Source organism: Hyposmocoma kahamanoa, unplaced genomic scaffold, assembly GCF_003589595.1.
Source record: "Hyposmocoma kahamanoa isolate Upper Pololo Valley unplaced genomic scaffold, ASM358959v1 102, whole genome shotgun sequence".
NCBI classification, from domain to species: domain Eukaryota; kingdom Metazoa; phylum Arthropoda; class Insecta; order Lepidoptera; family Cosmopterigidae; genus Hyposmocoma; species Hyposmocoma kahamanoa.
In genome coordinates, this window is record NW_020653337.1 from 17,100,353 (window position 1) to 17,115,128 (window position 14,776).

General features: G+C 34.3%; 1 protein-coding gene across 3 annotated transcripts; it reads left to right on the forward strand.

The window, feature by feature from the left end:
• Positions 1-3,960: 3,960 nt before the first annotated feature.
• Positions 3,961-12,364, forward strand: LOC113236175 (regulator of nonsense transcripts 2). Of its 3 annotated transcripts, none has more exons than XM_026472187.1 (9): positions 3,961-4,785; positions 4,944-5,156; positions 5,398-5,649; positions 5,950-6,390; positions 6,696-6,911; positions 7,221-8,270; positions 9,602-9,751; positions 10,827-10,999; positions 11,113-12,364. In XM_026472187.1, the coding sequence occupies exons 1-9, from the start codon at positions 4,087-4,089 to the stop codon at positions 11,285-11,287; spliced, it is 3,369 nt and encodes a 1,122-aa protein (XP_026327972.1). In that variant the 5' UTR covers positions 3,961-4,086; the 3' UTR covers positions 11,288-12,364. The 3 variants fall into 3 exon arrangements, with proteins under 3 accessions (XP_026327972.1, XP_026327979.1, XP_026327985.1); XM_026472194.1 differs by having other exon boundaries at positions 10,854-10,999; XM_026472200.1 differs by having other exon boundaries at positions 5,398-5,582; positions 6,189-6,390.
• The last annotated feature ends 2,412 nt before the right edge of the window (positions 12,365-14,776 follow it).

The following is a 14,776-nucleotide window of genomic DNA, read 5'->3' on the forward strand; positions in this document are numbered from 1 at the left end:
TCCGTAATACGAATTTATGTTTTGACAGCGATAATCGTGCAACTATTACTAAAACGACTGGTCGCTAAAGATCGGTAATAAGCCTGCGGTAATAAGCCTGCCGAATGGCATACATTACCGTTAACTTTTTCTTTTAATTTATTGCTGGAAACAAAGTCCTTCAGCCGAAAACGTAAAAATTAGTTTTTCTGTAAATATGGCCGCCACAAAGAGGAAAGGCAATTTGAGGCGGCGGCGTGCTTGGATTGACTCGGGATTCCTTAGAACGGGCCGATACGGGTATTTTAGTTCGAGATTCGTATAATTTCGCGTTTTAATCTTCGATTAAAGCACAATAGCACTATCCTATTCCACTTTAAACTAGATTTGACAAAATAATTGAAAGTCAAAATAAAAACGACACTTTTCCCTCCAAAAGGTCCAGAGCGAATCTTACCGTTAACATATAAATATGTGTTACTATAATGTAAAATTTTTTCTCATTTAGCTTATCAGCTATAATTTACAACAATTTAAATTTTCATAATAACACCGAAGTAGTGAATATACCATCTCCTGAGGAAAAGCCAGAAGAGGAGGTAAGTGATCAGATCACTGGTTTTTTTAAATACCTTATTAATTAATTAAATATAATCATTATAATTACTATCATTACTTTGACAATTTTACTATGGTATGTACCTTAATTAAACCTATCCTTGTATACTTTTTTACCTCCTTTATTAAACTTATTTTTATAACCGCAAAACTATTTTGTATATCAGGAATATTCTGAAAGTTTCTTTCAGAATGTTCCGAATATAGAAAATAGTCTTTCTTCTTCAAGTAGATCATCATCAACATCCTCTTCCAACAGGTCCTCATCAACTCAACATCAACAATCTTCTTATAACAAAACTTCTTGCGTAAGTAGGAGAAGATTTGGACCCTTCGTACACGAGGCAGTTTCATACAGATGCTATTAAAAATCTATCGTAACTATATTCACGCTTTACTTTGAGGGGAAGAGTCGGCGCGAGAGACAGCCATTTGTCAATAAAGTTTGCCGCCTGTGGCTCCATTGCCTATGATGGGAATGCATGCATTCTGTTTTCGCGTACTTCAATAATATCAATGTTTTCGGATGTTCTGTGGCCAAGTAAACGGCGAATTCATACTAGGTTACTAATAAATGGCAAGTCACTGTATTCATATTGTTAATTATATTATAATTGTTCTGTTTTTTCTAAGTGTTTTGTCGGTATATTCAAACATTTTGCTTTCTACCTTCGGGGCAGATTCATACACACACACCTAAGGTTGTAAGGTTGTCAAGGTAATGATAATGATTATAAATAATAAGGTATTTAAAAAAACTGTGACTTACTTCCTTTTCTGGATATTCCCCCGGAGATAGTATAGTCACTTCATGGGTGTTACTATGAAAATTTGAATTGCTATAAATTAAGATATTCGTATCCGAAAAATAAGCTAAATGAGTAAATTAGTACATTGTAGTAACATTTAAATAACCTACCATAAGAATAATACCACCATCACATTTTTTATTGAGTGTTTCTTGGTGCCTCTAGTGCTCTATTATTAGTAAACACGTTTCCCTGGAAACAAAAAAACAGTTATTAAACTAGAGTTCGTAATCTAGTATAAATATGCTAGTAAATCACATTTCAGAAAGTGTAGTCTTACTTGATGTTTTAGTTTTTGTAAAATAAAATCTGTCCTTCTCTTCATTCCGTTGTATGTAAGTTACCTAAAATTGGAAACATCAAATAGAAATAGCTTATTTTATATATTAACTAAAAATAACGGATAACTCACGTATTTAAGTCGAATTTTTGCTCGACATGTTTCGAACCGATTCGTGGTCCTTAATCATGAGATTTCGGTGACTCGACGGAAACTGCGCGCCAAAGCCCTGGCAGCCCGATCGCTCAGTACGGCAGCGGGCGCAGGTAGCGTTCTGTTATTGAAATGTATGGACAACGGTACATCAGACTACACATTTTTGTTCGAAAATCGCCTTCAGTGCAGCGGAACAAGATACGTCAATGTGTAGCTTGATAGTGGTTATCAATGTAACAAAACTATTTCATTTCCAGACTGGCTAAAATAACCACTATAACTATAACCACATTAATATTATAAGAGGGACATAATCATAAATAAGTTTCTTCATACATAGACCGAACGATGATTGCGTCTATAAAGCAATACAATTTTTTAGTCAACGAATGACTTAATGACAAATAAGACCCTTCGGCGTGAGTAAATTTTGCTATAAGTTAAACTCAACACGAAGCAGGTCTTCACTTTATTAAAAAATAGTAACATCCACATACCTTCATTTTTTGTTTTGTACCGGCTTAATTCGGTTTAGGTTGTCGTAATCGTAGACGTAACACCTTACTTATTATCCTCGCGGCACAGTTCCGTCTGTCTCAAACTGAACGGACGTAAGGAAATGGGCAGGTGTGAAAAAGTCCAAAGTCTAGGTTTTTGCATTTCCGCGCAAATTTAGGCCTATGTTTTATAAACATAGCAGTCGACGAAGATAGTCATCCAGTCATTTTATGACTAAAAGTCAAAATCTTAAAATTTTGGATTAGGTCACTATAATTCTATAGGTGCGACCTATCCAAAGTAGAAGTTGCTGAACGAAAACGATGCAACATTTTACATCTTGCTTTTAATTGGCTCCACTGTGATATAAAGGATGGAAAAAAAATAAACACTCTGAGGGTCGTATTCTAGAACTCTACTCAATGCTCAAGTCAGGATTGCAATTGAAACACAAGCACTGGAAATACGACCCTAATGGCAGGGACTTGAGTATGATTTCGAGTGCTTTAAACAATACTCAAATCCTGACTTGAGCATTGAAACAGTAACAGTGAAAAGGACTAAAAATTAATGCAAGATGTATTATATTGTTTTTAAATTATGTGCATGTACGTACAAACAAACAAAATATGTACATACAAACAAAATATTATCAAATCATATTTTTTACTTAAAACACCAAATTTAATAAGATAATCTTATAAAACTATTTCCTGTGGAAAGATTTTTTATCCTATTGGCAATATTTCATGGATTAACAACTTTTGGCCGTCCTTTTTGTTTATTCGATATTTTTTTATTTGTTTTATGTAAATACAGATACTTTTAAGCAGGACTGTGAATTATTTATTGCTATAATACTGTTACTTTAACGCTATTATTTTTTTTATTAAGAATAATATAATTGAAATAATAAATTGGTTCATTACTAAATAGTGTTATCTCCCTTAGAGGATGGAAAAATTAGTCTAAGCTCTGGACCATACATTTTTTCCTGTATATCCTTCAATTTACTGCGCCTTAACCTCAATAATCAACTGCTGGAATTGTACGAGTATAGTAAACCTGAAGATATCCTGCGCTCAAGAGAGGACCTATTGAAAACATAGAAGCTTACAGTGGTCTTTAAATATATTAACATAACATCTACCCTTCATGACATATGATATAAATTCAAAGAAAAAAACAGATAAAACAGGCGCTTGTCGCCTTTTACATCAAATCAAGGAAAGGTAACAATTTTTACGAAGAGGCTGTATGGTGAAACCTTTGCCAGCCTAAATAAATGGGTGAAAAATTATTTAAAAAATAACTTGACATGACAGTTGGGTTTAGTATTTTTTGCCTAGAGTAGAGGATGGAATATTTTTTGCCCAGTGATCTCGAGTCTTCCGATTTTTCGATATTTCTACTGATTTGGCGCTTCTTTCTTGAATATTTTACAGGGACTCCCTACTGCTCAAATGTCGATCGACGCGTGAACACTTAACTGTTAATATTTTCATGATATCATTAGTGAGTAAATACTATTCCTACTTTAAAACCTAGACATTTGTTCAGTTTATTGTTTTTTTATTTACCGATTTTTGGTCCAAATATACCGATTTTACTTGGCAACCCTACCGATTTCGCATTTTGACTTTCGTTCGAGACCACTGTTTTTGCCTGAAAGCAAGTGGAACAAAACAATTATCAAAAGCCTGTTTTGCTTAAGATTTTAGTGAATTTTGCGTTGCATTTGCAAATATGACATCAACTGAAAAAGATCCAACCGATGAAAAATCGTCGAAAGACAACACCCCGCAAAATACAGAGGAAAATGAGAAACTTGCATTGTCCGAATACATAACTAACCTAGAAGCTAGACTGAAGTTAAAAAATGAGATGCGTAATCAAAATTTGAACTGTATAAGGCCTCCAGAAAACTATTTTTCAAAGTTAGACTCGGGTTTAAAGAAAAACACAACTTTCGTCAAGAAATTGAAATCGTTCAGCGCGACCCAAATTGACGCACTTTTGAAGGATTTCAGCGCGTTGAATCTTACTAAATATGTCTCAGAAGTTGCAGCTGCTATTGCTGAGGCCAAGTTAAAGATGTCAGATATTCCCGCCGCACTGAATTTGTGTTCTGCTCTCCATCGTACTTATAGTGAATTTTCAACAAATTTTTTCGAAAATTGGCAAAAGATTTTGACTTTTAAAGCTACAGATAAGATAACGAATTCGTCCAAATTGCGTGTTGATATAAGATTTTATGCCGAGTTGGTAGCAATTGGTATATTTGCTAATAAGACTGGCTTGCCATTGTTGGGGAATGTACTGACTGTTTTAATAAACATGGACAAAGAAGAACACAATAACATTCCTATACTACTGTCATTCTGTAAGCACTGTGGGGAGGATTATGCTGGATTAGTTCCTAAGAAGATAAAAGATGCTGCTGAGGTAAAATGATATTTGCGTCATTTAATTATTAATATTTTATAATTAATTATCATTATTCTGCAATATGTAGTTAAATTTACTAACTTATACCATTATTTCCCTGTTGCCTTTGTATACACAACACTAGATAAATATCTAATCTATTTTAATTGTTGTAGAAATACAACATAACAATACCACGGAACACTTTCCTACCAGCTGAAAAACAGAACATTGTGAGAACTCTCCTGAAGGACTATTTTATATCTCTGACTAAGCACCTGTTGAGTGAAAGGACACAGCTGCAGGCCCTGCATGCAGCTAATCAAAGAACTTTGCACACCAGGGGAGAACTATCTCAGGAGAGAAAGGACCAATTAGAGCAGCATCAGGTAATGTTTCACTACAATTACTTTTATTAGGCATTTTGTAGGATACTCAGCAATTTGTATCAGAAAAAAATACTTGTGATAAACAAATGACTGTGTCCTAGACAGCATACATTTTTTAATTTACAGATCCAGCTACACATTGATGAATCTTGTTCCATGGCGATATTCAAATAAAAATTTGCAGCTTATTATCTTTGAATTCTGAGTTCTCTTGAACACAATACATTATTTGTTCTTCTAGGCAACATATGACAAACTTCTAGCAGGAGCACAAAGCTTTGCAGAAGTACTTGGAGAAGACTTAGGCGAAGCTGGTGAGCCTCCAGTCCTTTCCTTAGCAGTCACAGAGGCCCAAGGGACTGTTACTATTGGAGGCAATGAGGAGTTCACACTGCAAGCAGGTGCAGATCCCTGGCAAGATGAAGATACAAGAACATTCTATACTAGCTTGCCAGACTTGAAAGTCTTCATGCCTAATTATCAAATGAAAGAGGTATTACTAAAACCAGATCTATTTGTGTTAAGATATAATATTAAATAAGCAAGTGAAGGTTAGTCTTCTTGTTATGTATTTTTTTTACTTTAGATAACACATTATCTTTGATTCAGAAATGCAATTATTTTATTTTATGCATGGAATTATTTTAGTCCATTTTACACCAGAAAAGATGTTTTGTTTCCACACAGTTATGAAACTTACTTGAATAATAACAATTGCAATCAGGTAGTAATTTAACAAAAATTTAAATGTATATAACAATGTTATCCACTATAACAAATTTTTCATTATTAGCAGACAGTAAAGAATAAACCAGAAACAGTGACAGAAGAAATGCTTGATGAAGATCTCAAAGAAGACGAGCTTAGCGACACTGAAGAGCCTTCATCAGTTCCTGATGTGGAACAAGAAGAATCTCAACCTGCAAACATCTCTAATAAATATGCACTGGATGCATTTTTGAACGAACTCCCTAATTGTATCAATAGGGAACTTATAGACAATGCAGCTGTAGATTTTGTACTGAATTTGAGTACAAAGAACAATAGAAAAAAACTGACAAGGGTTCTTTTTAGTGTGGCTCGTACTAGACTCGATTTACTGCCATTTTATGCAAGGTTTGCAGCTATCTTATATCCTGTACTTCCTGATGTATGTGCGGAACTCTGTCAGATGTTGAAACAAGACTTCAAATATCATGTTAGGAAAAAGGATCAAATTAATATTGAATCTAAGGTAATTGACTTTTATGTAAACCTAAACCTACATACGGACACTGGTTTAGATTTGGAATGGTCCAAAGAGGGGAGAATTTTCATTATTAACCAGTCTTTGTATATTAATGACCACAGTGAGAGTTTTAATAGTAAATTACCTTTGTAATATACAAGTTGCTATCCAAACTGATATATGTCAGTGGACACTGATGACTAAATGTATGGGAAAAAGACTTCCCACACCTGATCAAAATCAATGTCAGTATTGGTATAAAGTAGTAATTTTATTGTCTAAATAGATTTTTTCTGCCGATTCTCTTTCAGATAAAAGTAGTACGATTCATTGGAGAATTAGTGAAATTCAGCATGTACTCAAAGATGGAAGCACTGTACTGTTTAAAAGTTTTGTTACATGACTTCAAACATCACCATATAGAAATGGCATGCAATCTCTTAGAAACTTGTGGTAGATACTTATATTGTAATCCAGATACACATCAAAGAACAATGATATACTTACAGCAAATGATGAGAAAAAAGGTAAGATTCCCATAATTTTTCATAGGCTATATAAAACGAAAGTCTAGTAGTCTACCTAATCACCTTATTACCCATCGATATACATACTCACAAAAACAAAAAACTACACCCTCCGTGATATCTTGTCTTTCCCAGCATAGTTATCTTCCTAGTTGGAGCCAAGTGAAATGTAACATATTTGTTCATAGTAGATCCTAAATTTACCTGATTAATCTAAAATAAAGAAGCGCAAACTATAATAATTTCTCTATGTAATTTTTTAACAAAGATTCAATGTTAATAAAAATTAAATATAACAAACTTCGACAGACTGTGTCAGCTCTCGACTCACGCTACGTCACGCAAATCGAAAATGCATTTTATTATGTTTGTCCACCTGAGACTCCTGCACAGCCTAAGGAGGAAGAACCTGCAATGAACCAATTTATTCGGAAAATCTTGCATGAAGATTTACAAAAGAGTAATGAGGAGAAAATTTTGCGATTAATGCGAAAATTGAACTGGGATGACCCTGACGTTTCATCTATTGCTATACAACATTTGGCTGGAGGTTGGAGAGTTAGAGCCAGTGCCAGACGTGCTTTAGCTAAATTAACTGCTGAACTTTCCGCCTGGCAAGAAGCCGTTGCCCCAGCAGCTGTAGATACTATTTTAGAAGAAATTAGGCTAACCATGGAAGATCCTCATCCCAGGTACAACCAAAGAAGAATAGCAACAGTACGTTACTTGGGAGAGTTGTACAATTATAAATTGTTAGACTCTCGTGATGTGTTCACTGTGTTGTACTCATTTATCACTTTTGGTGTAACAAACGATCATGGTAATGTGTCTCCTCTTGATCCTCCAGATAATGTGTTCAGAATAAGACTAGTTTGTGCTCTGCTTGAAACTTGTGGAGCTTACTTTAATAGTGGTTCTAGTAAAAAAAGGCTTGATTATTTCTTAGTTTTCTTCCAAAATTATTACTGGTTCAAATATTCAGATCCTTACTGGAGTGACGAGAACCAGTTTCCCATTTATGTGAAATATATTTACCAAGAATGTTTAACTTCATTGAGGCCTAAATTGACTCTCTATACGAGTTGGCAACAATGTAAAGATGCAATTGAAGAACTGAGGCAAAGCTTGTACCCTGAATTAGGCGAAGATGAGCAAGGCGATAATGATGACCAGGGTGAAGATAACAGTGTAAATGATGGTCTGGATACAATTATTGAGACGGATGATGAGACTGACAACCCTCAACTGCCTGACGAAAGTTCTGATGAAGAACCTATAACAGAAAATGCAGGTAATGAAGATAATGAAATTCAAGCTGATGAAATGACTATTGAACCTAGGAGACCCGCAGCAAAACCGGTAAGTGTCTACGGTAGTATACTACACTACAAGTCATAATGGTTTGTCTGCTATAGGGATCCGTAGTTGCTTAAAAAATTCTTAACAGGAGATGTGAATTTTTGTGTCGTAAACAACTAGACTTTTCAGTAGTCCAAGTAAATCACATATCTGACATTTTGGTGTCAGCTATTTTAGGGTATCAACTATAGTCCGTTTTTATTGAAGATGGAAAAATTTGACATTTGCAGGGTTGCCAGTTTTCGTAAAATTTTAAATAGTCATGTAGCTGTTGTCGATAGATTTATCGATAGGCTGGAAAGATGATAATAGTTTCCAAAAAATGTATGAATTGTGAGACTTATAACATTCTAATGATTAGTAATTGCGTTATCGCCGTCTTTACTCTTATTTTGACGTTTGGCCCGCGAGTATCAAAATCAATTCGTAAAGTATCTACAGACGCACGTTCAAATTATTGCCCTATTGTAGACTATGTAGAATACCACCTGAACTCGTTTTTATTCATATACATTTTTAATAATGATAGTTGGATTTGATTATCTATACTGAATTAAAATGAAAAACCACAAAATTTCCCTTTTTGATTTTTAATAGATGTGATGAACTTACAAAAGTTGACAATTGAAATGTACTTAACAACGTACGTAACAATAACGTGAACTAACAAAAGAAACGTAATAAGCGCGAGCGCAAGTTAGCACATCCGAACAAGCCAAAGAGTGGTAGTCGAATGCGGCAAATTCAACCGGCCCGCTGTGCCCGTGCGGCATTTTATTTATTTGTTTAAATTTTAGTAGCTACTTTTGTCTATAATAAGTAATATAATAACGACTCGCATATACCAATTACCAGCATAAGTAAAGATGACGTATATTTTTATTATACAGTTTTTTACGTTTTTCAATGTTAATTTATAATAAAAAAAATAAAAGCAATAGTAGCCCAGCAGTGGCACGAATAATGGGCCGATGATGATTCAAATTTAACAAGTTCGGACAATCATTGCGTAAGCGTAACCAATATTCAGTCGATAATTCATTCATTCATTCATTCATATTTATCGACTGCAATCACTAGCTACTTGAGAACGGGCAACACTTTTGCGCAATGAATTGTCAAATTTTTCCATCTTCAATAAAAACGGACTATATATGGATATATACAAGACAGAAACGCGATCGGTAAAACTGTTTTCCTATGTTGTCCGATTCTTAGTGGTTTAATATAATTACAGTGATAGTTTTCGTTCATTTTAGTAAAAATACTTGTCATGTATGTGAATAAGTCAATGATGTGAATAAAATTTCTATCTATCTACATATTTACAGGTAGAGGATGTAGAATTCGAATCAGCCTTTGAAAAGATGGTAATGGAAAATATAGCAGAGAGGCAACGAGAGAACAGACCGCAGCAGAGAGACATAGCGGTGCCAATGGTGTGCCGGCAGACTACTAAAAAGACCTACGAACAGTTACTGGTAAGCATTAATACTTTTTGCCACACAGGTATTACAAACATGTACAGTCAAAAGCCCATTAAGTCTGATATTTTGGACCTTTCTTATTGAAAGCGGCATAGAGTTTAATTTCATTCTTAAGTTTCATGCTTCATGTGTTCTCAATGTACCAAACAATAACAATTTAACACGATTTTGTTAAGTGTTGTAATATTAACTGTGTATTATCAATTTTAAGCATTGAATAATGCATACATGGATTTACCTCGTTTCTAATATTTTTCGACTTTTCATTATACAGGCTGTATATTTGAAAGTGAGACATATTCATACATGTCAAAGTAAATCATGTTACAACTTAATATAGACTAAAATAAAATTACGATATGGGATAGACCAAAAAATAAATCAACAAATTTGTTTTGGAGTGTACATAGGAATAAACCTATTCCCTTTACGATTGATTTCGAGTGCAATGGGAATACTACCAAGCGAGCGCCGAGTGAGACAGCAACAATAACAATGATTTCACATCTCCCTTCCTACTAAAAGCACCTCTTCACTTATTGCGTAAAGTCGCACCATCTCAGTCAATTCGACGTTAGAATAAATATCTATTTTGCGCGAGCGAGCGGAAGTACAAATAATTTCCGTATCTTCACTAGACCAAGGTCGCGCGTGCACTGTCTCTATGCGCCCGCGCCCCCATCCCCGACTTGTGCTTTGTTTTTCGCCGCCGTGCCGCAGCTCGCCGTTGCGTCGGAGCAATAATAGTGACGTGCATAGATTTCGATAACTAATGTTGTTCACAAGTAGTAGTCGATAAAAAAATAAAAACAATTTTTTTTTGTAAAGTTTGAGTTCATTAGTTTATTATTTCTTTGGGTTCAGAATCAGGAATATAACGCACTCTATAAGTATGTCCCACTTTCAAATATACAGCCTGTGTATACATTTAATTTAGTAGTATTATCTGTAAAATGTTTCCAATTTTTTAAAACTTTTAATTTACCCACATCACTTCTACACTTTTGCATGCTGTGTTGTAATATTTGGATGATACAATACTAATTAGGCCAATTGTTTGTGACTATAGAAAGATAGTCATAGAGATGTTTTTCAGCAAGGGAAGGAAGGTGTGGAATTCGTGTTGATGGTGCGCAAGGGCACCAAGCCGCAGTATAAGTCTTTCCATGCTCCTCCAGAACTTGCGAGTAATTTGCAGCAACAGGCGCTAGTTGATAAACAAGAGATGGAGCGAGTCAAGCGGTAAGTATATACTTTCTTGACAAGTGCTGGACATTCGCATGTGGCATTAAAACAATATAGTTTTCTTGTTACGTTGTTTTATTGGGAGTTTTCATTTTGTCTATGGTTTACAGATTAACACTAAATATATCAGAGAGACAAGAAGAAGAAGAATATAGTGCCGAAAGCGGCGGTGGGTCAGGAGGTAGCGGGAACCCTAACAGAGGGCAGCACGTACGACAGAAGTACCAACACCCGAAAGGAGCGCCTGACGCTGATCTCATTTTTGGCCCGAAAAAATTTAAATGACATTTAGACCATAAACACTTAGAGCATACATTTTATGATGAATATGAGGAATTCTAACAACGATGTAGAATTTAAAAACATTCATGCTGAATTTAAATACTGTTAACGATTCAATGTTTAACTTATGAAAAACGTTATTGCTTTTCATTTTCAATGTTAGAATTATATTTCTGTTAAAGAGCTGATAGAGGTGTTCAAATATACAAGACAAGGAGAAATCCTTATCGATGCTACAAATTTAAGCTGGAGATTGTGCTCAACATAACAAGTACGTTTAGAAAAATATGTATTCTATATTATGTCAAAAAAATTTGGTCGCCACATAAAATGAGTGTAGTAGTTGAATGGAATGTTTATAGAACTAAGCATAACTTGTAATCGCTATTTTACTTGTTATTTTTTGTTAAATTTGTTTGATATGTATCATTGAGTGTAATCACCACCTGACGTCTCTGACCAAGTGATCCAAATTTCAGCTGAACTTCAACCTGACTACGTAGTCAGAAATTTCATAATTTGAAATTTAATTTTCAACATGCCTATTGCTCTTCTTTTATAATCGAATTTAACTACTCTAGGAAAACTCTAGTGTTGTCTTTTTCGAGTTTCTAGCGATACAAAAGATAAAATTCGTTATATTGTGATCGTTTAAACCAGTCTGCGTCTTAGTCTAGCGCCGCCGAAACTTGCCCACGCAATTTCGACGTAATCATTTCTTTACGAAAAGCGCTTAGATTACGTAGCGGAGGTCGGGAAGGCGTGGCGCTACACAAAAGTATGACTCGGTTTGCTTGGACTATTTTTGATTGACCAATCACAGGAGTTAAAAAATTTCCACCAACAGAATTGACTCCGCATGTTGTTACTGCAAAATTTTTTGCCTTTCCGTCGTCGTACCTTATGAGTAAACTAGTTTACGGATCACATTGAGCCTTAGAAGTGTGCATTACAGAAACTGAATATAGTCAACGTTATGTCGTAATTTATGGATTAAACGTAAATTGTTGTAAAATCACTAGGTAAAATTGTAGAAAGTATCTGTGTTGTACGATAACTTGCTTTTCTAATTAAACGAGAATGCATAAATGTTGTTTGTATACATACCTTCATTACCCATTGTTTATCAAGTTTCTTGTTGCGCATTTGATTTTTTTTTATAATATCAAGTGACGGGACGGACAAGTCATGTGCCTAATGGTAAGCTACACGCCCTCAAATCGATAGTAATACAGTCCTTCCATCGCATGTAATTTTCCATATCATTCGGCAGCTAAAATTCGAATACATAATTATTACATTACATAATTAAAGGCACTAGTGAATATAACACAACATTTACTATATAATTATTAACACATGCTTCGATCTATGTATCACTCACTGCATAAAGTGTACTTACGTCGAAGTGATCATCACAAAAGTATATCGCTGAATTTACAGACATTTCGTCGTGCTAGGACCAACCATTTTTTTCGTATGTCGGATTTTCGAGGTACATCAATAAATAGTTTATTTGGGGTAATTATAGAAGTATTCCTACATTGAGGTACTACACACCAACGATATGTTTTCCTTTCCATAACGACTTCAAACTTCACAAAAACTTTAAAATAACACCTTGCCTTTGATTTCGTAGCTTGTTTACCTACAAATGACGTCACGCGTTCAATTTGACATTTTGTTACGTTTGCGCGCCAATTTGTTTCTATTTAAATTTTAAGGTAGTTTTAGCACATTTTAGAGACTATTAAGCTTTATTTTAATAAAATATTATTTTTCATGGCTGTACATATATATTTTAGTTAATTCTAGACACTTTCTGAAAAATTGTCCGATTCCCTATTGTATTTTTTTAAACTTTCGCGGTTTTTTCTTGGCGAAAGTAGTTTGGTGTGATTTGTTGCTCAGTTTTAGAATCGGAATTAAATATATAAATCTGAATATTGACTGGTAAGTTTTGGTTTCCACACTTCAGTAGAATTTATATATCGCTTTTTTTAAAGAATAATTTAATTTGGTTTTGTATTTACGCGTAAAACGAATTAGATTTTGACCACGTTACCAAACAGAGAAATTTGGGTCACTTTGAATGGTTCAAAGTTGGAGGAGGTTGAAAAATATTATGAAGAAAGAGACAAGTCACACAAAAGTAAACAAGGAACGGGAGATGAAACTGGCGCACAGTCGAAAAAACGAGGAAGACCTGTGGATTCAAAGAACAAAAAGAAAAAGAAGACTACAAACAATACAGAAGCAGAAGACAAGAAAGAAGATGCGCAAAGTGAAGAAACTAAAAACAGAAAAACAAACGACACAAGTTCTGAAAATGAGTCGCAAGAAAATGGTATTAGAATTAGAAATTAGAAATAGTAGCAGTTGAGGCTTTAGTTCACCAACCTTCCGAACCCATAATAACATCAGGTAGTGCAGTTGACGATAAAAGGATTGCAAACCAACAAGAAGATATAATTCAGGAAATGGAAGAATGTGTTGTAAATGAAGGAGGTCCTGATTTACAAGTAGAGAGCGAAGTTATCGTTGAAGAAGAACTTATTGAAGAATATTTAGTAGGTGATTCAAGTGGCATTTTGATGGATGTGACTCCAGACAAGCTTGCAGGCAAAGGAAACGGCATAGATGAAGATATAAGAAACAATACGCACTGTGTTTTTAGAGAAGAGGGTAGTCTGTTTCCAGGGAGAGTTCTAAAAGTTACTCCTTTAGAAATTACTGTCTCAGTGCTCCAAAAATGCTTTTTAGGAGGTTGGTCTTGGTCCTCTAACGTTGAGACATGTCAAGTTAATAAAGCCGATATTGTGAATATTATAAAAGAGCAACAGCTATCTATAAAAGGCGACCGTATTTATATTGATGACGACATTTTATTCAAGGAGTGGTGTGAATAGATTTTTGTTATGTATTTATTTACTTTGCCTAAAATAATTGTTATAGGTGATTCATTTTGATCTCGTTTGATAGCTAAATAAGCGTAGAATTTATTATTAAACAGAAAATTTTCATTTTTATTCGCATTAATTAAAAAATCTAAAAAAAACAAGTTTTTTATTTCAACTTAATTAGTTCATCTCGTTTTATTATGGCAATACCAAGTCAAATGTCGGTTTTTGAACGCACTGTCAGGAATATTTGGACAGATTCACATCTAAAAAATATGAACATGTCGTATAATCTTCACACAAACTGTAAAATATCTAGAAAATATACGGTTTCCATATCGAAGGCTAATCTTATTCAAAGTTACCCAAAATTCAAGGCAACTTTGAATGTGACTTTTGGAGCAAATCTAGAACAGTTTTGTTGAATAATTACTAAATTCCTTCTATAAGAACAAAAAAAGGGCTTAAAAGAACACTATTCAGTTAATAAAGTAATTGTTAAGAAACTAAACCAGAAATTATCTTTTCCCTCGTTAAAGGATAGGTAAATTACTAATGAAAAAATTGCCTTTAATGTTTTTAAAATACCGTG

Excerpts from the sequence above, each read along its gene's own strand:
- LOC113236175 (XM_026472187.1), top strand. The coding sequence starts at position 4,087 with ATGACATCAACTGAAAAAGATCCAACCGATGAAAAATCGTCGAAAGAC. Across the intron at positions 6,912-7,220 it reads AGCAAATGATGAGAAAAAAG|ACTGTGTCAGCTCTCGACTC; the intron begins GTAAGATTCCCA and ends AAACTTCGACAG. Across the intron at positions 8,271-9,601 it reads GGAGACCCGCAGCAAAACCG|GTAGAGGATGTAGAATTCGA; the intron begins GTAAGTGTCTAC and ends ACATATTTACAG.